This window comes from Boleophthalmus pectinirostris, unplaced genomic scaffold (assembly GCF_026225935.1).
Source record: "Boleophthalmus pectinirostris isolate CB_2022bp ecotype Guang Dong unplaced genomic scaffold, ASM2622593v1 HiC_scaffold_20, whole genome shotgun sequence".
Lineage (NCBI taxonomy): Eukaryota > Metazoa > Chordata > Actinopteri > Gobiiformes > Gobiidae > Boleophthalmus > Boleophthalmus pectinirostris.
In genome coordinates, this window is record NW_026571153.1 from 16,017,378 (window position 1) to 16,042,744 (window position 25,367).

General features: G+C 36.7%; 2 protein-coding genes and 1 long non-coding RNA gene across 3 annotated transcripts in view; 1 reads left to right on the forward strand and 2 right to left on the reverse strand.

Annotated features, from left to right (window-relative positions):
* Positions 1-847: 847 nt before the first annotated feature.
* sepsecs (Sep (O-phosphoserine) tRNA:Sec (selenocysteine) tRNA synthase) lies at positions 848-13,110 on the reverse strand. Its single transcript, XM_020923909.2, has 12 exons — positions 12,974-13,110; positions 12,423-12,538; positions 12,181-12,335; positions 11,045-11,163; positions 10,799-10,957; positions 10,041-10,194; positions 8,961-9,063; positions 8,128-8,257; positions 7,090-7,181; positions 4,219-4,312; positions 3,837-3,927; positions 848-1,853 (listed from the first exon to the last, which is right to left on the reverse strand). Exons 2-12 carry the CDS (start codon positions 12,534-12,536, stop codon positions 1,610-1,612), a joined length of 1,455 nt encoding a protein of 484 aa, XP_020779568.2. The 5' UTR covers positions 12,537-12,538; positions 12,974-13,110; the 3' UTR covers positions 848-1,609.
* Positions 13,076-21,119, forward strand: LOC129409758 (uncharacterized). The gene is made up of 3 exons (XR_008632551.1): positions 13,076-13,196; positions 18,260-18,386; positions 20,096-21,119. It is a non-coding gene; the product is annotated as an uncharacterized LOC129409758 (long non-coding RNA).
* Positions 20,633-25,367, reverse strand: part of LOC110159338 (sodium/potassium/calcium exchanger 2-like) — a 39,655-nt gene continuing 34,920 nt past the window's right edge. Inside the window, exons 9-12 of the mRNA XM_020923887.2 lie at positions 22,543-22,677; positions 22,363-22,452; positions 21,640-21,806; positions 20,633-20,882 (exon numbers count right to left, since the gene is read on the reverse strand). Of these exons, the coding sequence (XP_020779546.1) occupies positions 20,633-20,882; positions 21,640-21,806; positions 22,363-22,452; positions 22,543-22,677 (642 nt within the window). The remainder of the gene's footprint in view (positions 20,883-21,639; positions 21,807-22,362; positions 22,453-22,542; positions 22,678-25,367) is intronic.

The window sequence follows — 25,367 nt, forward strand, 5'->3', positions numbered from 1 at the left end:
TCTTTTCACCTACTGGGGTTAACGCTGCTAATGTGAGTTTCTCTGTGCTGCATTGAGCCAGTGCTGCCTCTTTGCACAGTGTTTTTCCACTGTTTGACTGGAGCTTGGGAACAGTAAAAGTGTGCTGATGAAGCAGACTCTCATCACATCCACAGAGCCATTGTAACGCTGCTGAAGTCTTTCACATTTTCTGCGCTGACGTAAACAACCTCACCTGGCCTGCAAAATCCTAACACATTTTTACACACATCTGTTCCTTTACAAAGCAGACGTCATGATATAACAGAGCAAAAGTCTCAGGCGGGTGTTATAAGGTGATTTTTTTGCTTTAGAAATAAGGATTGTATTTCAGTTTGCTGTAGGATGCATTTACTCTAGAAAGACTGTAAGTTGATATTTCTGCTCTTTTATGGTTAATTGTACGATCTATTTACATTTTGTGTGATACTTGAACCTCAACCGAGCAATTTTCAGGCACATTTCAGCACATTCTTGATATATAATTGAAATATCGTCTAATAAAAAGGTAATAATTGTCAATATCATCCACCCCTAGTCTGCTTTTAAGTTAATGTGATGTAAATAAACAATGAAAACTAGATTTATTTTGTTTAAAAATAAAAATACATTTATGAGGTAGAGGAAGATCATGATTCATTATTTTATCCTTAAAAATAAAGACTGAATGTAGGCCTACGTATGTATAAAATGTATGTGGTTATTTTCACCTCATGAACATTACAGCTGTGACCAAAACCTCACAAAACCAAGGGCAGTTCTATATTTAGTCCACAGTATTGATTGTGTGTTACTTGGTATCTGTTACAGAGCCCTGAAATAAATGGCTGCTCAGTACACGCTGCTTAGATTGGATTTAATGTGTATAACATTTAGATCGTGTTACAATATGCAGCAGAACACAGCATTTTAAACCATTACTTTTCATTTTTAATAAATGAAAAGTCCAATCAAATTATTCCTGGAAATGCACTTGCACATGGCACATTGCACACTTAAAGAACAGTTATACAGTTTAAATTATTTATGTACACAAATGGAAAACCTTTTACAAGCAATTTGCAGCAATTAGATAACATTACCTATTTAATACACAAAAGAATGTAATGTACAGTGTGCGTGTATTGTTTTGTGCGCTACATCAGGTAAACTGTTCGATGGGAAAACCAATCTATACCCTCATAACTGCAAAACATAATATGACCATAAAAATTTTGTTTTGTAGAGTTCACATGGTCATCAAGGCACAACTCTTTGTTTTTACTTTCTTTTCTACTGACATTTTGGCTACAAATCAAGTTATTAATCTTAAATGATAACAATTAGCAAATCCCAAAGGCCGGAATTATTTAAGAAGTAAAGTTTCCTCTGCTAATAGCTATTGATTGTCTTTCCAAACAAACATGCTAACTCTGTAATTTAGGCGTCTAAAACATTTTATATCTCTACCTAAAAACTGCACATTTTAGCTGGTTCTATGGCGATAACTTAATCCTGTATTCTAGTTCCAAACACTGACACTTATGTTTATGATTCATCTATCAGTTGCTAAAATATCTTGCTTGATCTGTGAATTTTGAATGGGTTTTTGTTACTCTTTCGTTGCACAGTCCCCCTGGTCCAGTTTTGGCTCGGGGGGACCACTTCTAGCCACGTCTTTCTTCAGGGTCTTGAGGCACTTGTCCAGTCTCTTGATGCACAGAGTTACGTCGTCCCGGGTGATGCCCACGGCGGAGGCTGCGTTGAGGTAGGGGCAGGGGTACGCCTCAGAGTGGGACATGAAGCCGCGGAAAGTGTGCCCTGATATGGTCTGCTCCTTTCCCAGAGGTATGACCCTAGGAACAAAAGGTCCTGTTCAGTATTTGCATTACTGTAAAACATATAAATACACTGGAGATATGATGAAAACAACATGTGTATTTCCTTTAAAAGATGTTGAAATAACTATAATGTTTGTGTGTATGAAACTGACAGACAAAGAGATAATAAAGATAACGTTAAATTAAACTGGTGTTGTGTTTGTTAATAGAATAATTTTGATCTAAAACAATTATAATAAATAAACTACTTACCTATTTTCAAAAGCCTTGATCAATGTCTTTTTATTTATTGTTTTAATTTATGATTTAAGATCTTTTACTGTCTTAATTTGTCTGTGCAGCACTTTGAAAATGGTTTATGTTTATAAAATGTGCAATATAAATAAGGTGGATTGGGTTGTCTTTAAGAGGTCACTGCAATTATCTGCTTCTTCTAGTCCACACCTCGCTGTTAAATCACCTGTCCCTCACAGTCCCACATGACAGAAACGGACCAATAGGAGAAAGGGGCGGGGAAACATGTCTGAGTTTAAGCGTAGAGCCGCATTAAACAGAAAAACAATGAACCACAAAATGAATACATCACCAAAATATCAAATCTTCACAGGAATCTGATCTAAATTACTTTTTTATTCTCAGATTGCTCAGCTCTTATCTGACCATTTCACTTATAGATTACTGCTAACAGCTTTAAGTGGACAACAGTGGATACCTAATGAAAACAGAGAGACCAGCGCTGCCCTGTGCGTCTGCCCCAGAGACAGACACACCCAGCAGACAGTAATGGAAACATCCATTTGAATTCGGACCAGGCCCTGATGTGATGGGACAGAATATCTAATCATCTAAAGTACGTCCCGCCCCACTCTCCTCCATCTGGCTGATTGCTCATTTGCCCTATCCAGCTTTTTTTCCACCTTTGTTTTGATGATCCAGACAAGCCCATATATCAGTGGTTTTCAAAATGTGGTACGCTATCAGGGATACACAGGCTTCTGCTGGTGCTCAGGAGTCAATCTAAAGTTCAAATTCAGTTGTATGGAGTTATTTTTATTAGGATTTAGAGGTGGAATATGACAATAGATTTTTTTGAGATATGCAAGTATATCATCTATAACAAAAACTTAGAAACTCCCTCAAAAAAAGTCAGAAGTCTATTTGTTTGAATCATATGCATAATGCCATGTCAATTGTTTTGTTTTTGTTTTTAATTATCGCTATTTAGTAGGGATGTAACAATAACCGAAATATTGCGATACCGTCTCGTCAAAAGTCTCACAATAATATCGTGGGCTGTCACAATATATCGAATTACAAGTTCCTTTGCTTAAATGCATGGTTTTATAGTAGTAACAGCTTGTGAACATTGGGAACTACATATCCCATGATTCAGTTCAGTGCAAACAACATGAAGAAATATGATTTCTACTTGAATTCTTGGAAATATTTCACACCAAAATCTTGTCAAGATATTTTTAAATTTAAAAAGTGTCCTATCTACAATTATATCAGCCTCTCCAAAATATCGCAATAAACACTGTGCCGTGAGATGCATATCGTGATAATATCATACAGAGAGATTTGGATATCATTACATTACTACTATTTAGTATAAGGAAATGGGCAGGGTATGGAAGCATTCAGCACTCAAGCTCCAGGTGCAGGACAATACAGGATCATTAAAACATGCATAAATCAATCAAAATACAACCATTATAACATGGTTAAAAACTCCTAAAAGTTGACAGGGTATATTTTGTCTCCTTTAAAACATGTATTAGACCTGGATTAGTCCTAATGTTTAGTCTGGTGGTGTAATACCAGTTCAAACTTAATTTATTCTATATTCAATTGCAGAAATTTGGTATCACCTAATTTAATTCAGTCAAATACAAAATATGAAAAGTCTTCTTAAGTTTAAAAATTACTTTGTTTCTACGTCCCTTAGTCTTTGTTGCTTGACAGACAAAAATGAGCAGAATTTTAAATCCCTCCTACCTTGCTCCAGACACTTGGCGCGTGAACAACATGGATCCGAGCTGTGTCACTGCTTTGTCATCGTCTCCTTGGAGTCCACTCAGAGACATTGCTAATAAAAAGACACATTCAAAACTTTATTACCTCACTTATTAAAATGAATGAAGTGTTTTATTATATTTTAAACCAATGGTCCAAAATTTAGTATTGCTTAAAAGGGGTTTAGTCAGTTTTTATAGTCAGTTTAGGCAAAGGACTCCCCCACCAGAAAAGTTACACAATGCACTTTTAAATCAACATTCCCCGTAGTACATTTTAGGCATTACATGTACAACTGAAATTTCACTATATACAGAATTACTTTAAATAGAGGGTACATTTCCTTGCAGCAGGTAAAGCTTACCCAGTGAAATGGGGTTGTGTGGGGTGTGTAGGAGCCTCTCTCCGTGGGCAGAGGCCAGATTTTTGAGCTCCTGGGCCAGAACTGAATACATCTCCTGCACACAGGGTAAAGGAGGGTAAGGTGCACAACAAGGTCTAAAAATAGCAACACCTTCAGTTAGTGTCGTGGCCTTTTTTTAGTAGCAGCAAGAGCAGCAGCTTTGGGTTTGTGCTAATCGAGCAAATATCCCACATGAAGGCAACGAACACAACAACGTCCTTTTAGCAATTAGGGACTGAAGAAAAAGTGTTACATATTTTAAAAGGTGCATTGTATAATTTTTCTGCTGAAGGGTCCATCAAATGATTTTCTCATTGCTTTGTCTGGAATGTTTCACAGTATAGTATTAAACATTTCAAACCAGACCACGTTACAGATCAGAGCTGTGGAGACAACCCCCTCACAGTCAGAATGCCTGTTTTTCTAGGTATTTTTGAGCTATAAAACCACCTGTAATTGAGAAATGTAAGATAGAGCTGTGTAATGTCATATTAAACAGTTCTACCTTACATTTACTCTGTAACATTCCAGGCAGAGCAGTGACATATGCATAGAATCAAGCAGGTGATGGACCCTCCACCAGAAAAGTGACACAATGCACCTTTAACCTGGCATGACAATGTGTGATGTTACAATAAAGTGATTGTGTCCATGGTGGTACAAATAATTGAACTAAGATTGAAGATTTGCGAGAGTTTGACAGGAATAAATATGAGTGATGGTAGTGGGGGGTAGCACCTGTGGCTGAAGGAGGACAATATTTTACATTACAGCAGCACACTAATATTCACAGAAGAACAACAAAAGTTATTTTTTTCTCAAAAAGAGTGCTCTGGCCAGTTTATGCACACTATTATTGTGTCCTTGGGCAACACATTCCATGTCTGAAGATGTATGTAAGAGTTCTGTGCATGCTCTGTCAGTCTAACCAAAGGCACCAACAATTCAAAATAAATCTTTTTATTACAGGGTGGTGATCGTGTAAGAAAATGGGCCCAAAGAGAAACATTTGGATAGAAACTTTAAAAGCTGCACAATATCCAGGACTGAATGATGATGATGATGTTGTGGTTTATCTATAACAATCTGTACTATGTGAACTGTTTTTATTGTCTGTTTGACATTGTATCACTTGTTCTACTAGTTTGTAAATAATCACCAGTGATTAATTGTGACATGTAATATATGTTGTGGTTCAATCAACGTGAAAATGATTTTATATTAATAACTGAGTGTAATTTTGACATGGATTTTGTCCAGTGTCCACCTCATATATTCTCTCTTCTATGTGTATTTTTATACCAAGTTGTATTATGTTCTAGGATCACGTGACCTTCTCACATGCCCATGTATAAGAACACCTGTTGTCTCTAACTCTTTTAAGCCCCAATGAAGACCTCATAGGTTGAAACAATTTTAAGAATAAAGCACTTTTGTAAACAGTGTGTCTTTTATTCAAGCCCTGTGTGACATACATTGTGCTACGACAGTAAGAGGCTGATTTTGTATTTTAATGTTATTTGCTCATCCTGGAGAAGCACCTGATTCTACACTTAAAGGAGCCATTGATGCACTCACCCTACTTGTCTTGCTGAATCCAGCTAAATGTACCTTTTTATGTTTCAGTATCCCTTTGTGCGGACACTATAGAAAATTCCAGTGCATTAAATATTTATAATGTGGACCAAGGCAAAAAAAAAAAAAAAAAAAAATCAATAACTCTTGATGGCATTGGGTCATGTGAGAGGCTTCCTAGAAATACAGTCTCCTGGCTACAAACCCGATTTTACATTCATACTATACCATCCCATTTTAGGAGATGAGTAAACCATATCAGTTGATGACATTGGCCTTATAAAATTTCACTATTTCCGTAAATCCAATCTTACTAACAGGGTACGTCATTTATGGAAAAGTTAAATGTTTATTACTAAATCCTGGTTGGCTTCCTCTCTAAAGTTCTTAATTTATGGTAGTGAATTTGAGAGGAGTGAGGATGCTGCAGTGTCTACATTGAGAGGAGGAGGTTGGTGCATACAAGTGAGCAGCTCTGAGCCAAAAGACAATGTTCCAGCAACTTAAAGGTGCACTGTGTAACTGTTTGGGTCTGCCACCTGCTTGTCTCTATGGAAATATTACTGTTTGTTCTATAGTATGGAAATAAACTTGGTAACCTCAATGGAGACAGGTTAATTGTCAAAATAATCTGAAAAAAAATGTTTAAAGGATTTTTGAGCTATAATAACACCTGTAAATTAACAAATATAAAGGAGATATGTTTAATGCCCTACTGTAACATTTAAGGCAAAGAAATAACATCTCCAAACAAGCAAGTAGCAGACGCTCCACCTTAGACGTTATAAAGTGCATCTTTAATCATCAACATAATCTCCCTTACTCAATTATTATGTAATTTTTATCTGGTATAATCTTGACCAGCTCAATAGACAAACCAGAATGTCAGACATTGCTCTGTTTTAGCAGTAATCCTATTTTAGTGCTTCATGCTTTAACCATTGACCTGGATTGACGCAGTATGTAATATATTCAGTAGTATTCGTAGTAGTGGTACAGTCAGGATAGTGGGAGCAACCCAGATAGGCAATGTTGTAATAGAAACAAGTAGTCCTCCTGTTAGCTACTTGATTTTGGTCAAAATCATATCACATTTTTAAATTAAAACTTAAAAAGCAAGCCTTATTATTCTATTATTTCTATTGATTTTAATGGGGGTAGGTGATATGACAGAGGCTGACCAGTAGGAGGACTGGTGCAGAGTGTAATATATTCATTATAAAAGGCAGAAGTAGATGCAGTTCGTGTAGTGTGTACCTTCCTCTCCGAGAGCAGTTTCTTGTAGCCGCTGGCTCCTAAAGTGAGAAGGGTAATGAGGACGTCCAGAGAAGGAGAGGCAGATGCACGACCTACAACAAGACCATGACTTTGAGGAGTATATTTAAAAAGGGAACAGAGATAAAGAGATATAGATAACACTTTATAATAACTGCAGTATTAGCCTTAATAAAGCATGAACAAAGAGTAAATTCATAACTGTTGTATCCCAGGCTTAAGTCTCTGATTGTGTTTTATCAAGGAAAAAGAGGAAAGGAAAATTAAAATGTAGTTAAAAGGCCCATATTATGCTACTTTCTGATCTGTTATGATGCTGTTTCCTCATTAAACATACATGGAGTTGAGTTTTGTTTCATTCATACATGTTTAACACACACACTCTCCATATTTAGGCTGAGATCTTCTCACACACAAAACACTCTTTTCCACCTTGTGATGTCATGCGGTAATACACAAAGTGCTTCCCTGTGTTTTTAAACTGTATACACCTTCACTAAAATCATTTGGATCATATCAGCCCTGGAATTGCCAATCTCTAAGAAACGTAGGTAGGAAAAGGTAAAAGGTAACTCACAAGGTGGAACAGAGCAGTCTAAGCTTTGGAGATGTAGACAAACTAGAAATGCAGGATTACTGAAACAAGTGTGAATGAAACAAAACACAACTCCAGGTATGTTTCTGAGGAGGTAATACCATTCTTATATGGCTTAAAGCTCACTAGAGTAGATTTTGTGTAATATAGAACCTTTAAACCTGATGATAACAATAAATAATACATTGTAAAGTATTAAGTCTCTTCTTTAGTGTAACAAAAAAGATAAGTGGTTGATTATGATTAAATTCACTTGCTCAGTAAAGGTCAAAAAGTAGGGCAGGTAGCAATATTTGTTGTTAACTAGAGATCACATTATAATTATCTGTATTGCTTTCAATTAAGGCAGTGGAGAGAGAACTCTTGTAAACAAATATTTAAACACTATTTAAATAATGAATTTCTATCTGAATATCAGTATTCACCTGGATACATTTTGCTTATCTCCTGAATAAAAGCCTCGTCAAAGCCTGCAATTATGGCGCCACCTACTGGAACCATGAAGTTCTTGTCCAAGCTCTGTACAAAAGCATCTATTCTTCCAACTCGTGAACCCTGTTGACAAAAACATTATTACCCACCAGAGTTTAAAGGTGCACTGTTGGGGTCCGTCACCTTCTTTTCTATGGACATGTTCTGCAGTATGACATTAAACTGCTCTACCTTGGATTTATTCAATTACTATTGGTTTTAGTGCTCAAAAACACCAAGAAAAACAGCATTCTGACTGAAAGGCTTAATATCATACTGTGAAACATTCCAGACAAAACAATAACAACTCCATGAAGTAGGGGTGTAACGATATCCAAGTTTCATGATATGATATCGACATGGTATGAATCTCACCGTACGATATTTATTGCAATATTTTGTGGAGGCTAAGAAAACTATGCTACTTTTTTCTCTTAAAATGCCTTGACAAGACTAAATCAAAAGAACTAAGACTTAAAATTGCTTAGAACTGTTATTTCTCTTTGTAGTCTACACTGAAATGGAGCAAAGGATCTTGGTCTATGTAGTTCCCTCTGTCTTTTTTTTTTAGCTATTTCTGCACCTTAAAAGAGACTTGTAATTCGATATATTGTGATGGTCCACAATATTATTGAGAGATCTTACGATATCACAATATTTTGGTTATTATTACATCCCTACCATGAAGAAAAACATTTGACAGACCCTCCACAAGAAAAGTTCCACAACACACCTTTAAATTAGGATATATAATTTCAGTGTTTGCCAGTAGTACAAGTAAAAATACCTGTTGAATAAGATGCATGCACTTTGATGACTGTACTCCATAAGCGTTATTGACAACGTGGGGTATATCATGTTTGGAGCACAAAGATGCAAGCTCTTCAAGTCTGACAATAACATCAAAAGGCAAGTCAAAATCACAAATATACGGACCATCAAAAATCTATAAAAAAAACTTAAAAGTGCACTGTGTAACTTTTCTAGTGGACGGCCCGTCATCCAGCGTAAGCCAGCTTGGAAATGTTGCCTGGAATGTTCCACAGTATGTCATTACACTTATCTATCTGTATGGACACAGCAGGCAACGCCATAGGGCTAAGTTATATGTCAGATCTGTGGAGAAGCGAGCCCACTCACAGTAAGAATGCAAGTTTTTAAATCAATAAAAATGTTATTGAGTGAATGCCACATGGACACGTTTAATACCATACCAGGACATTTCAGACAAACCAACAACATCTGCAGAAAAGTTACACAGTGCACCATAAAGATCTGTAGTGTTGTGGATTATTTTAATTAACATTCTAAAACAAATAATGCAAGTTATGTCAATTATTGTGATTGTTGAACAGATAAAAGAGAGGGAATTGTGGACTATTGCCATTTGATTTGACCAACTCCATTTTATTTTTTAACTTTTTCTAAGAATTTTTACTTATTTCACACATTTTCATACATATCATTTAGATTAATATTATTATATATTAGTTAGCTGTTGTATTTGGAGCATTGTTGTTTCAGATTGCATTTATAAACTAGTTTATAAGTAGTAATCCCCTTCTTGCGTCAATAAAGTTAGTCTAATTTTATATACAAGTCCATTCACATAAGACTACTAAACTAAACAACTAAACTAACCTAACCTAAACTTATTTTACACATTTTCATACACATCATTTGAATTTATATTATTATATAGCTACGTATATCTGTTAGATCTTTATTAGGAAGCATTGTTGTATTAGATTGTATTTATAAACTACTTTTTATCCCCTAGTAATCCCCTCTTTGGGTCAATAAACTCAAATTTTACATACAAGCCCATTCAAATAAGACCATTAAACTAAACTAAACTAAAGCCTACCTGTCAGGAACGCGAGGAGCAAAGCATGACGTTGTTGAGTGAATACACAGGATGTTTTCGGCTCCTAGCTCCTCTATCTTTGCCTCTACAGCCTCCAGGTCTGTGCGCAACTCATCGCCCTCAAGAACGTTCTCCACCACGACTGGTTCATACCCTGAGGAAAAGCAACAGTTTATCGAGTTAAAATAATGAGGGTTTTTTGATACTGGAATGAGAAATGTGTTCAGAATGCACAGTTAAGAGTAGGTAAAGCATAATGCATTTTTACACAATGTCAGCTAGTACATGCACTGAAAATAAAAGTATAAAGTACAATTCCCCTAAAGGTCTGAAGGTGCACTATTTCACTTTTCTGCTGTGGTGTGGGGGATGGTGCTACTTACTTGTTTCCATTATTACTTTTCCTGGAATTTTCCACAGTATGTCATTAAGTGAGTCTTAAAAGGATTCAATTATTGATGTTTTATTGTGAATAATAAAGAGTAATAAAGATAAATTCTTACTTGGAGCCAGCTCGCATCTCCACAGATTTGATCTAGAACTTGGCCTAATGGCTTGAAAGATAAGATTAAGGCCATACTGTGCCAAACTGTGTAAAATCTCCAAGGTGAGAAACTGCTGGCTGAACCTTCACCAGAAAAGTGAAATAGTGAACCTTCAGAGACATTATCAGAATATTCTATTTGCTAAAACTTGAGAATGAGTTAGTTTTCCTGAAGTAAGACCTGGTTTAATCTTTCTTTTGGTCTTGTTCTTACCAGCGGTGATCATGGATTTAAAACAGGATTTCTGGTCGATGCGTGGCCAGATTATGTACCGAGCTTTAGGTCTACGATGACGAAGGGCCAAAAAGCACAACGTCAAACTCATCCCTGTCGCCATGGGAACGACAAAACAACTCGAGACGCTACGGACTCCTGGAAAATAAACTTAATTAGGCTATACAACTGGGTCTCACTTATATTTTAGAACTGTCGAGGATTAACTAAAGTTTTTGAACAAACCTGTGAGTCTTAAAATGTCCAAAACTACAGAGTTTGTCAGTTTGTTGAGCAGACTGGATCCAGCAGCTTTTGGTTGAATCGCAGCAATGTCACCTGACCTACCAATGCCATGGATTAACCTATGAAGAAGGAGTTAAGAGTTAGAATAAAGTTCATATTCTTTTTAAACAACAACAAGAATCGAGAAATGAATATGATAAAAGCACAAATGATCTTCCATTACATATACAGTCTGGTAACATCTAAATAACAATTATTTAGAGCTAATGGAGTCTGAAAGCTCAGTGCTAATCAGCAATGTGGGGACTAATGGCCACTGTTTCTGTTCAGTCTCTTACTAAACCATTACAAACCTCTTTTATTTAAACATTTCATCAAATCTTGTGTTTTAAATGTGCTTTTTGGACTTAAAAAAAACTGCTTTATGGATATCAGTTATCACATCACTGGTTAGCCACCGTAATGCCTTTAAAGTTTTCACACTGGAATTTCTATATCAAGAGTCTATTTGAAAAACAAATGGACATTTTACTTCCGAAACCAGAGCGAACTTCGAAGTGGGCGAGAATGCTGAGATCCATTTAAAACATCCACATTGTTTTAAGCCCTGATTTATTAAAGCTTTTTTGTTATACATTACACACTACAGCAACTTATAGTTATGATATTAGGCCACACCAATCATATCCCACTTTATCATTATGTTTGTTTTCTCATACTGTAAATGTTACATAGTAGGGTTGTCAAAATCTTCGAAAATCAGATACTAATCAATACTAAAAATAGTAATAAAACTAGATGTTCACTTGAGCAAGTCCAAATGCTAAAAAAGTCACATTTACAATACAGAAATTAATCTTGAGTTGTACCAGAACAAGTACATAAGATCCCTTAGATTAGTATACCCACATGAACCACTATGGAACATGCCTGGAGGACTGAAAGATTAAACCACATGGTTATATAAGAAAGTACTATTATTTAATGTTGAAAATCACATTCTACTGTCTGTATAGAGTGTTTTTTATTATCATTGTGGTGTTTTATAAATACTGAGTGAGTCTATTCCTTAGTACTGACACTGCGTTTGATTTTAGTATCATGTCAACACTATAAAGTTATGTAAAACGCCATGCCTGTAATGTCGTCTGGCCACGAGACTGGAAGCGACTCTGCCTTCCCTCTCCCCAACTCCACAGTTTGAGAGGAAGTTATTGCTGTCCATCAAAGCCAGTTCACTGAGGAAAAGTTCAATGGTACTCTCACTCCAGCCTTGCTCGGGACACTTCCCCTGACACCCCAAAACAAAATAAAAGTTTAGCCACAGACAGCTATCACTTTTAACTGTACTTATTATTATTATTATACTTATTCGTACCTGTTCCAGCAGTTGTCTGATAAGTTGCTCATGGCTGCGTCTCGCCTCTGAGCCCTGTCTGATGTAGGAGGGCGACACAATCTTCTCACATAAGTTGACATTTTCGCTGTTCATGTCTTTTAAAATCATTGCACATGGAGAAAATGTGTGGATAATATGGATAAAAATAATTCACATTACATTACCACTAATCCACTACTTTGTTCGCTTATTTTAAAAGGAAAAGGAAATACTACATCTCAGAAAACAGCCAATTTGAGTGGGAATACCATTATAAAAAATGTTCATTTCTTATTGTTCATGTCATTATTTTGCTTAAAAGATATCATAGCACACGTTTTATTGGCCTCATTGTTGTTTACATAAAGACTTTCATTCATTCTAAGCTACTTGCCAAGTTTTATGGACTTTGGCCCCGAATGTTATCGTTTAGGCTAAGCTAACTTTGACATATGAGACAAACGTAAGGATTTAGTGCTTAACCGTGTGTGTGTTTTGTTATTATATCTGTAGATACACCAATTAGTGTCAAATGAAATAAATAAACGCACCTGAAGATCGCAGCGTAAACACTATGCAGAGAGTAAACCTAAACCCGGAAGAAGTCTGTGCGTGCACCCACGTGTGCTTGGGTCACGTGACTAAAACAGGCGTCACGCGCAGACATTTACGTCATCATAACACATTTGCTCTGTCTCCACCGAGGACCTGACTCCTCTTAAGAAATGGACCTGACTCCTCTTAAGAAATCATTTCTATATGCAAGAGAAAGAGGTAAGGCTTTTTCCATGACCTGCTTTAATATGTCACGGTTCAAAGTTGTAGAACAGCTCCAGCAACTGCGACCACCCGAGGGTTATTCCCAGGAAACTTTGGTAACGACTTTCTTCGTCAACTAAATAAGTTCTTGTGAAAAAGCTGTTTTCATTCTCCAAGTTATTAAGAACTGGCTGCTTTTAACTGGAACTAACTGCAAATGGATCACTGCAGAGGGTTATATTAAAGATCACACACAAGCCATGGGTTATAGCAGATTTGTCAAACATTTTATTTCATTCTGGACAGTTACAATTGACACAAAAATACAAGGTTGTTTAAGTATAAATATATCAACAAGTGGTAAAATTAGGGTAACCAGATTTTCAAAATTCTAAGCTGGGACACACCTGAGTTGGGATGGTTGTATAAATAAAATAGTGAAAAGAGCATGTAACATTTTGCATTGTCATGTCAGTCATAATCTGATGCTCCATTTTTATTGCTTTATGGTCAGTCGCAAACATGGATTTCTGTATTTTGGCTAAACAAATGAGAATTTATGCTCCTCTTTGCTGTTGGCAGGGATCAGATTAGACAAAAATTGTGATTGTCCTGGTTTAGACCTGGTTTAGATCAAATTGGGACTCCTGGGACATTTCTTGTATAACTGGGACAAATCACTGGTTTTGTATAAATCTGCCGGGACAGGGGACACGGGGCTCAAAACTGGGACTATCCCAGGTAAATAGGGACATCTGGTCACCCTAGGTAAATGACAAAATTAAATCGGAGCAGTCCTGCACTTAAACCTGATAAAACCACAGTAATATCTGGCGACTCTCCTCCATCCCTCCAGTTCTTTGTATATTTCATATAGGGGAATGATATGAATGGCAGTAAAGTATTGCAGTGCCACGCAATAACTCTCTAGGTCTGACCTCAAAGTAACGTAAACTTTTAATGCAGTGTAATTGTAACGTCGGCCTATACTTTAAACATAGATGAGCAAAGGTAAATAGATGAGTAAATAGATGAATTTAAGAATGAAACAAGAAAAAACAAAAAAATTAATTCTGCATAAAGCCGTAACAATAAGAAGGTCATGGTTAAGGCATGAATAATACTCTGAACATTAGTTTTCTTGAGCAGTTACATTAGAAATCAGCAGCGCAGTATTAAAGTGCAGAGAAAGATGGCAGGTTGATGGCATAGCAGGGTATTCAACTCAACAGCTATGCCAACATCTTGCCTTCCCTTCCTGTACCCATTCATTTCATCTCTGAATCCATAAAAATGTCATTAACTGAATTACATTATTATTCACATGTGGAGTTATTCTTTTATGAAGTTATGGAGTTACTCTCAAAGTGTGAGTTATAAGTTAAGCATAGATTACTTCTTGTCTCTTGATTCCATGTCCAAGAGTAGTCCTGGGTTAGTACTAGTGTAGTCCTATTTATTCCTGGTTTAAACCAGTTTTAGTCTTGGCAAAGTCCTTGGTTGAACTTATTACATGTAGCCATTGTTAAGACTAAATGCTTCGTTCAAAGTCAAATCTTTGGCAGACTACTTTCAAGTAAATTTGACTGTAATAAAAATACAAAAGATATACTTACATCTTGAAAGACCCAAGAAAATGTGCGCTATATCCTCAAAAGTATGATCAAGTTTAAATGGTTTGAATCCATTGAACTATATTTCCCAGAGGTCTGTGCGTCTTCTTCACGTGTTCTTGGTTATAAAGAAATGGTAGGAAGGAGAAACCCGCCTACTTTTCCGACTGCACTGCCCATGAGCGTAATGAATGACCTACTACTAGCTGAAGGTGTGTTATCTACAGTATACTCACTTGCATCATCGGGTAATCGAGGGAACCCGCCCTTAATTGCAACTAAAATAAGCCCATACAATAGGCTAGCGAGTGTTTAGCTTTGACGATCAGTTATGGTGTGAAATTTATGTTTTAACTGTTGATGTTAAAAGCTTCAAAATGTGTAATTACATAGTCGTCTATTGGTCTAATACTCCAAGTTGTCCAAAGTTTAGTTTTATTCATCCACAAGCTGAATAACCTTTTACCTTTCATAAACATATTTAGAGGAATGCATATTATTCAAAACAAATAAAAGCGTATAATATTCTCTGTCTGGGTATGTTAAGGCTATATTAAGGCTGAGTCTTTTTGGGCTGTAAGCTATTGTTCATAACCTATACATTAGTAAAACCTGGCTTAACAGAAGAATACACAGTTAATTTGGTTCATTCATGAATCACGTGTGACTCAAATGTCTAGACATTTGCAGTTTGGGCTTCTTTTAAGCACAGGAAATGCAGTGCTTATTTTCAAGTTATTTTCAAGTTGATTTTTGAGTTGGTCATATGTGAGTCAATATCCTGACCTAGTTCATTTAATTATTTATAATTTAAATGTGGTGATTAAAATATGGGGCTATAGGAAGCAATGTAAGTGCATAAAAACAACAGCGTATACGTGAGAGAAACATGTGGCAAACAGCTGGTAAAGCTGAAGGGGGCAAATAGTTGTGCATATGGGTTTGAGATCTGCCACTGAACCCTACATCAGTGTGAATGATTAAAGGTGCATAACGTAACTTTTCTGAAGGGGGGAGGGGATACAGATTTGATCTGTGGAGAGGCGAACCTCTCAAAATCTAATCTCTTTTATATATTAGAAAAACATCTGTGATTGAGTAATTGCAAATAAGAGAGATTAGTTTTGTGTGATTTTGTGGAACATTCCAGGCAAAACAATATCATCTTCATGGAGACAAACAGGTTGCAGACCCCTCCAGAACAGTTACATAGAATATCCTTAAAGATATCTTTCTACTTTGTATAATGATAATCTATTTGTGTTTTATCAGCGAAGTACTAGTATAGTTGTAGTAGTAGTTGACTTTGGCGCCTTGGTTTGCAGTTGACTCACTTCCTCAGACACACCTGCCCCTCCCACTCAGCAAATACCTGTGCGTACAAAGACAATCTGAGCACGCACGCGGGGTTAACCTTTCCATTACGTCTTTACACTTGTTTATTATGGTAACCGAGCAGACTAAATGTGCGTTTTGTCTTTGCGCCAAATAGGTGAATTAAAAACCGTTCTGAAGTAATGCGGTGAGGATTGTCAAGCTGCATGCCAGGGAAATAAGAAATGAGTTCAACGTCACCTTTGAGCAAATAAGGCAAGTGATGTAACTGAACCATTGGCGTTCGAAGTTTGCGCAATTTTGACATAATCTCTGTTAGGTAAGATATGGTGGAAAAATGAAGCCAGACCATAAAAGTACAGTAAAGGAAATTTACGCCTAATAGATTAATAATTCAAATAGTAATAAAGGTATATTATGAGCCTTTATGGTCATTTGGAGTTTAAGTAAAAAATATATATTTTATTGATTTTCTCCATAACTGTTGTTACTATTACTTTTGTATATGCCAAATGTTTCTGCAAACCTTTGTTGAAAAATAGTTTTTAATTGTATTACGCTGTTAAGTCACTTCATTTATAATACAGTCAAATGGACATTTCCAGATTCTTCCAGATGATGAGGTCATACTTCTATCTGATTATATTGTATTTTAATAGAAATATCTCAAAATAAAATCTACAAATATCAAATTTAATCATTTACAACAATGTTTTGGGTCATAGGGAACGGACTTTTCTCTGGATACATGAAAGTATTTCAGATTTTAAAAGGTGAAATTGAATAGGATTTGAATATACTGCACTGGGTCAATTTACATCCTTAATAATGTTTCATCATTTGAACAAGAAAACATACAAGTTATTATATATTTATATTTACAAAACACCTTTATATAAGTTTTGAGGTACTTAGAGTGTGGACAAAGCTTAGGGGGTACTCGAAACAAAACATTTGGGGAACCACTTAGTTTGACGTGTAACTGTTATTGTAAACATTATCTTTGTCCCTGTTGTGGATTATGGATTTTAGCTTTTGAGGCCCAAAGGAGTAGTTTCTGGACAGAAGCCAGTTGCAGTGGTCAACTACTGGTCACACAGTATTTTCTCTTTGCTCAATCCAAATGAAACATCCACTACATTACTTTAGTCTGAGTTCAGTCATGATTCAGCCTCTGAGACCCCAGTCATCACAGGCTTTAAAATAGAACTAACACTGCACTTTCTGTGATGACACCACTCTGCATAAGCTACAAAAACAATCTGTTAGTGCAGACAGTTCATAGTTTCTTTTTCCCACTTAAATCTAGGAAACACATGTATTCATTTTGTAAACCATGACCAGTGTCACATGAAAGACAATCTGAAATGAGACCCACAGTTTTGAAAGGAATCACAAAATACAATGTAAAAATAAGTGTATAGCCTAGTTTTTATTTATTTAACTATTTACAATGATAGTCACAGCAACATCTGTATTAAAGGTCCTGTATTACACAAATTTGACTCTCGTGAGCTTTAAGCCATGTTATACTGTTGTTACCTCCTCACAAACATACTTTCAGTTGTGTTTTGTTCCATACATTACACACATGTCCATCACAAAGTCTGTCTACATTTCCAAAGCCCAAAATTCTCTGTTCTACCTTGTGAGCGGCAGTTTTCAAGTTAACAACAGCCTTTTAGCCTTTAGTTTAGTAGAGATTGGCAATTCTTGGGCTGAAATCATCCAAATGATTCTAGTGAAGGTGTAATGAGTTTAAAAACACAGTGGAGAATTTCGTATATTACCACATGACATCACAAGGTGGAACAGAGTGGGGTTTTTTGGATTTAGTGAAGAGGGCGCCTAAATATTCAGGATTTGTGTGTTAAACATGTGTGAATGAAAGAAAACACAACTTCAGATGTGTTTGTGATGAGGAAACATCATAACACAAATCAGAAAATGCCGCAATTTATTAGTGGTGGTGATCATAAGAACCATAAAGTAATTAAGTAAGAAAGTCAGTAGTAGTACCAGTGGTAATAAACCCCAACCCTAGTAGTTCTGTGTACTTTTATTCGATTCAGTGCATACTTCTTTTTAATTTGTATTTTAACTATTTGTGTTTTTCTTTTCCACTTTTAGGTTGCCACGGTGCGGTAACCAACCAGTTTCCCACCAAACTAGTGCCACCATCAACGTGTTGTAGCAAGCAGTGAGTGGGAGTGGACAACCAAGCTAATGATTTGCTGAATGAACACACTTTAATCTTGTAAGTCTGTTAATTGTCTATATTCAACCATTTTATTGCAAGCTTAGTGGTTGAAATATTATGACTATATAAGCAAGAATGTAGCTTTTGAAGATTAATGTTAAGACCCCAATAACCTTTTACCCCAATACAATACAGTCAAGTTAATTCTTAGGCCTGTTATGTCGTTAAAATAATTACAATATTTTAGATATGTGTAAAATAGAATCCACCATTTCATCTTGATAGAAAAGTAAACCACTTGGTATTTTAGGACAGTTAAATCTGCTGTCATATTTTTTCTTGGCAAAAAGCTCAGTTTTTCTCAAGAAAAAAATGACTGATTACACAGGAAACGGATTACACAACGACACACCTGCAACAAAGTACTTAACTGTGCCCACTAGATGGTGCACTTTTCCACAAAAATGACAGATGAATAAGATAAGAAAGAGAAATTGAACACTCCTTGGAAGTTAAAATGCCAAAGTATTTTGAAAGATGTCACCCAGTCAAGCAGCTGTTGCATATTTGAATGATCTTTATTCATTTTATAATATACTTTGTGTTTTTACATAAAGAGACAATTTTCTTTTACACATATAGATTATATTGTCAAAGATAATATCTACAATTTATATTATGTAATTGCAATATATTTTGTCAACTTCTTTGTACATATTTCTTAAATACTAACTTCAAAACCCTCTTCTTGGTTCAGATATTTCTTTAATAGAAAGCACCAAATGTTCCAGTCTATCAGTGTCTTACCTAAAATGTATCCAGTGCAAACATTTCATTGACTAAACCAGTCCAACATGTCTCTCCACTTGTACCCACTATGAGCACAAAAAGAAGTTCCAGCTATAGCGTTTGCAAAAGGACATATTTACAAAGTTGATCTTGTGTGAGTGGATGCATAACACAGCCCTAGCAGCATCACTTGTAGGGTAGCCAGCCCAATAATCTTTGCATGCATTTTCCTTCAGTCTCACATATTTTACTACTATGTTACACTTTAATTTGTTGAGGTAAAGGAAGAATTAAAGGAAAAGTTAATGGTAATAGATGTATTTGAATAGGGCTGTGGCCTATTTGGATTACAGACACATGGGGTTTCAACACTGACACACACGTGGTATAAAGTATTGCTGTTTCATTTGTGTTTCCACATTCTAGTTTTCTTAAAGAGATTATGCTTCTATAGGTCCAGTATCAAAACACACAGAGTGGCGTATAATATATTTTTTGCTGTAAAATACTGCTAGTGTTTCCTGTATCGTGAATGTGCGATGACGTTGGATGCTGATTGCAGACATGCGTACAAAAGCACCTTGGATTGGTAAAGAAAAATTGCACAAGTTTGTTAATAGTGGTACTTTCTACACACATGGGATTGCCTTATCTTGTGTATCTTTTTCACTGCTGACTGGTAGTGTTCAGCTTCACTTTTTACATGCAGGCAAGTTCTACAAAGCACTACACATTGACTATTCTAAACTGCTATTGTCAAATACTCTAAAGTTGTCCTTATTATTCCTCATGTGAGTGTTAGTAGAAGCGCATGTGTGTCTTTTTTGAAGCTTTTTTGAATGCAAAGATCTTGTTTAGTTTGTTGTTTTGTGAGGCGGTGTACATTTAAAACAAATGGGAAACAATGAGAAAACAAATGCAGATTGGCAAGACAATACTGCTACTATACATCGACTGCTACTTCTACTATTTTTCAGCGGTGAGAGAGTGACGAGGAAGAGGGGACCTGCTCCGTCCTGGGTGGATGACAAAAAATATCTTCAGTTGAATTGCACCCTGCAGTCGAAGAGTCCATTACGCACGTATTTGAAGCTACATGTTCATCCACGCAGTCCGCAATTTGCTCAATCCGCATTGGCAACAGTTTATTGTTAATTTTAATCCCCATTAGCATCTGCAGCGTACTGTCTCGGCCGCTCTTCTCGGGGTAATTTAAAATTTTTGTTACAGTTCAAAATTATATTCACAATCATTCAACTGAAAACAGTTCACCGGAAATCCCACTCTCCCCTTTAGCTAAAATAGCAACACTAATGGCATGCATATTGTTTCAGTAATTCCTGCCCCAAAAATTTGAAATAAAAAAAATTACAAATAACACACAGTTGAACAAATGTCTCTGAGGCCTTCGTCCACGCGCCGTAACACAAAGAAGCATTTTGCTCGTGGTCTTTTTTTAGGTCCAAAGTGAGAGGATTGTGGGCAGGGCTTGCAGCAGTGTGGGTGGGGGTCATTTAAATGGACACGGGGCAGGGGATGATCTTATCCTCCAGCATGACACTGACCACCAGGAAGACAAAGTACAGCATGAACATAATGAAGCCCAACAGTTTGCTCATGCGCCACTTGCACGCGGCGATGGAGATGATGACGAAGAGCAGCATGAGGAAGAGCAGCACGATGGCGCAGAAGAGACCTTTGGAGCTGACCTGGACTGGAATGAAACCATTGACAGAGGACCACAGTAACCACGGGAATGGGAGTCTGAAATACACACATGAAATGATCAGTATCACCAAATTATGGATTAAATACAAGCATCATGTCATAAGATTATTTCACATTTCACAGGTGGGAGGGCAGATGCAAAAATTGTACGTACGTGTAAAATAATTTACATCAAGTAGAGGTACAAAATGGTGGTCAAGAGTAATTGTAGTATCTGGGCACTGCATCTTATAATTTGAAATGAATTTAATTGTAAAGACAAACATTTTCAAAGGATGGACAACAAAATTTAAAAAAAAGTCATATCTGAAGTAGTAGTGCAAGAAATACAAATATTATCAACATAAAGCTTTTTTCTCTGGTAGACTTGCTCACATTGGGAAGAGTAAACAAAATCGTTACTCAAGTAGGGGTAAAAGTATAGTGCCTTTAAACTTAAATGTGAGAAGTACACTTTTTTTTTCTTCTTTAAGTTACTCAATTAAATGTAACTGAGTAGTACTATCTCTCTCTGATAGATATTGTAGTTAAAATTATTTTGAGGTAAACTAAATAAATGAGCTAATTAAAGGTTTCAAAAGGTTGTCAAGTGGACTATATTTTTGAACTGAAGACATTTGAAGCTTTGTCAATTCTGAAGTTTAACATAGATTGACAAAGAGATGTGAACGTCAACTCAAAAGCAAGTCCAGGAAACCACTTTGTGAAACCTTTCCTATGGACCGTTCATGTTATAACTGTCTAATAGCATCAACAAAAACACAAAAATAACCAGTCAAGTTTTGTGCTTTACCCAACGGTGATGTCAAAGATATTGGAGCCTACAGAACTGGATACAGCCATGTCACCGAGGCCTTTGCGTGCAACAATAACACTAGTGATGAGGTCAGGGATAGAGGTTCCAGCTGCTAATATAGTCAGACCCATAATCTCCTCGGTAATCCCAATCGTCTCTCCAACCTGCAGAAAGAAAAAATATATGCAACCTAAGCTTTGGGGTAAATAAAAACCTAATCTTATGTTCCAGCTATTTTTAATTTTCTCATGGACGTTGGCAGCTGGCATCGGCAGTGGCAAAACTCAACCCTAGAAAACTGTTTTATTTATGACTGGATTGATGAGAAAATGTGTATTTGAATATTTTCACAGAATCTTAATGTTTATATTTTATCATATAGGCATTAAAATAATGAGAAACTGCTATATAACGCTATTTTCTGATCTATGTTATAATGTTGTTTTCTCAAAAACATACCTGGAGTTGTGTTTTGTTTCATTCACATGTTTAGTTCTTCTCTCAAACCTCACCTTATGATGTCATTAAAATTATTTGGATCATTTCAGACCTGGAATTTCTGCAATTTCTTTATTGAATTAAAGGTAAAAGGTAGCTGTTAACTAGAAAACTACCTCTTCTTCACATTTTGAGCTTTGGAAATGTAGACACAAAACACTTTTAAGTACACAAATAAAAAATCATGTTAGAAATGTTCCAAATGTATACAGTTTTATGTACCTGGTGTGCCCACCACACCATCAGGTAGGAGAATCCTGCGATCCAGCAGATGGAACCCAGAAAAGTGACGGGGAAGAATTTCTTTGAAGTCTGAAAAGAAAGAAGAAGAAAAATAAATAAGTCAATCTTTCCCAGACGTAAGAGAGGTTATCCTTTATGGCCATAATAAGCTTGTGGTACCGGTTTCCTGACGTCTGGCAGCGTGAGCCACAGCGGGAGGACAATGGGCATGATGAAGAGGTAGGTGAAGCGCTTGCGGTTGGACTCGGGCCAGGACAGGCTCAGGGGCTGGTCTTCCTCCTCCTCCTCCTCTGCCTGCGTGCACAGTCAAACACACTTTCACACCTTGTCCCAAAATAGGAAAACCAAAGGAATTATTATAATGACTGGGATAATTGTACACAAGAATTTAAATTGTGTAACAGTCTCTCCCATAAAAAAAACGCTCTGGGCAGACATATTAATTATGATACTTAGTTAGTTCTATAGTACTTTAGTTCTATAGTACTTTGCCATACTTTTCTGTACTGTACTGTATTGTTTGTATCTTTTTGCTATATTCATGACTATAAATTATGCTAAGACAGAGTGTAGGCCTAATAAGCTTAAACTTTTCAGAACATTTGACAGCAGTTATCTGTACTTTCTACTCCATTACATTTTTTAACTGTACTGAAAGAATTTTTATTATTATTGTATGAGACCAGCTGAGAAGTCTGAGAGTTTATTTTGTAATCAATCAATCAATCAACTTTTATTGTTTTTGAACGAACAATAAAAACTAATTTAATTGTTTCTGTTGAACAAATTCTCTGAGTAAAATACTTTATTTTTTATCCTTTAAGTACATTTTTAAACAAATACCTTAATACCTTTACTTAAGTAGATATTTTCATGGATACTTTTATTTATTTATTTATTTATTTATTTATTTAGTTAGTTAGTTAGTTAGTTAGTTTGGTATTGCTCCAGTATCTGTACTTTTACTTAAGAAACAAAATTGAATACTTCCACCACTGCTGAGACCCAGGAGTCTGACAGCTGCGTGTCCAAGACTGACATCTCCGGATTAAGATCTTGCAAAGTGAACTGTTGACCATGGCCATTTCTGGACACCAATGCAATCCTTTTCATTGACTTCTCTTTTATGCATTAGCCATTTCTGCTTACTAATGGAAATGCTGATTCACAGTTAAACAGTAATGTACAATAACAATGCCTTCTGAGACTGGAAACAAGAGCTGGGTCCCTCTGTATGCTATTAAACACTGCCCCAAGTACCACTGGGACTCGGACAGGTTCTCACATGTACGTATGAGCCAACACACTGCTGTGTGAGTGTCCTTTACCTCCTTAAGAGGGAAGCAAAGGATTAAAGCAGGGTAAAAAGGAACTAACTTTTATAATTTGGCAGCACCATATAAAAAGTGAAATGTGAATGTTCATGGAGAAAATGAGAGTATTAAATATGGCTGTGTGGTTCATTAATCATATGTAGTTTTTTTTGCAGAACTGCCTGGTAACCTTGGTAATGAGAGCAGCCAAACAAAAGGCAGAGCTGCATCACTTATGCTCAGTATTCTGATTTACCCCACTCCACATCCAGATGGCTCAATTGTTCTGTTAAAGGGCCCAGCCCCAGTCCCAGGGCTCATACCTGAGCCAGTGCTCTCCGCTGTGGCCAAGGACTTGTGTATAGAATAGATCATGTGTGTTTACAGTGTTTTCCTTGCGACGTAACACTGTCAGAGGGAGTCCTCACATGAACACTGAGCAGGTGAGGCGCTTCAAAAAGTTCTCTTCCACCACATGACTTAACTTTACTTCATTGAGTCCCTTCAAAGGAGTCCTCAGACGCAGCGCCCCCTGTGGGTCAGTCTCTAAATGCCAGCTCCTGCGTGCTTCCTGCCCTGTGGTGCCTCAGCTGGCAGCACTACCAACCTCAAGCTTAAAGGCACCTGACTTTTACCAGGCCCCACAGAGGAGGCCTGGCATTTGCTGTTTTTTCTTTTTTTTATTATCCCAGAGGGAAAGATGCTCTTTACGTCATATGAGGACAACAAATCTTCCAAGAGTCTAAAGTTACACAAAGTTATATAATAATGGAGTTGTGTAACTGTTTTGCTGACAGCATTGGTCTAGTAGTAGTACTTTTGACACTCATAGTCACTCGTCACTCACTGAAACACATACTAGGCTCAAGCACAATGACAGCGTGCACAGGTCAAAGCTGAGACTAAACGGTCAACATGCTGGGTATAAGAAGGTTGGCAGTTCACTATCCACTGGTCTCTCAAACCTTGAATACCTGTCACTCCATCAGATTAGAATGATCAATCAATATGAACGGATTATATCAGTTAACCAACTATTTATGAAGGTGTTAGGTCTCTGAGTCAAGACACAATGACTATTTACAAATATTCAAAGTATGAATACAGAATATTCTTGAATGTTTAAAACACCAGCCTTGTGTATTTGTTTCGGGAAGTGATGGGTGACTGAGAGCTCAGTGTTCCTAGGGGATCAAACTGGGACTCTTTACTCTGTATCTGCTGCAGGCTGCTCCTACAGCGACCTTATCCATTCTCTTATTCCCCAAACTTGGTTTGAGAAGTCCACGAGGAGCTCAACAATTAGAATGACGTGCCTCCAGCTGACAGAGACAGGTGCGCCGTGGGACAGGCTCTAAAAATAGCACCAAGTGGGAATTAGACATGATGCCAATAAGCTATTCCAATGTGTGTGCATGACCACCTGCATAAGGTGGCTCTGTCCCACCTGGCTCAAGCTCTGCCACTGCAAATATACAGCTGTGGGAGCCAAAACTATTGTTTGAAAAACATTTTTCATTATAATTTATCTTTTACTGGTAAAGACACTTTTTACCCCAAAAGAGAAAGACTATTTGTAACAGCTCAGAGCAGCAAAAAGGGATTAATGGCTGGAACTAGGGCTTGTGTTATGACCAGTTGCACCATGTTTGAGCCTCCGCCGCAGGGTAG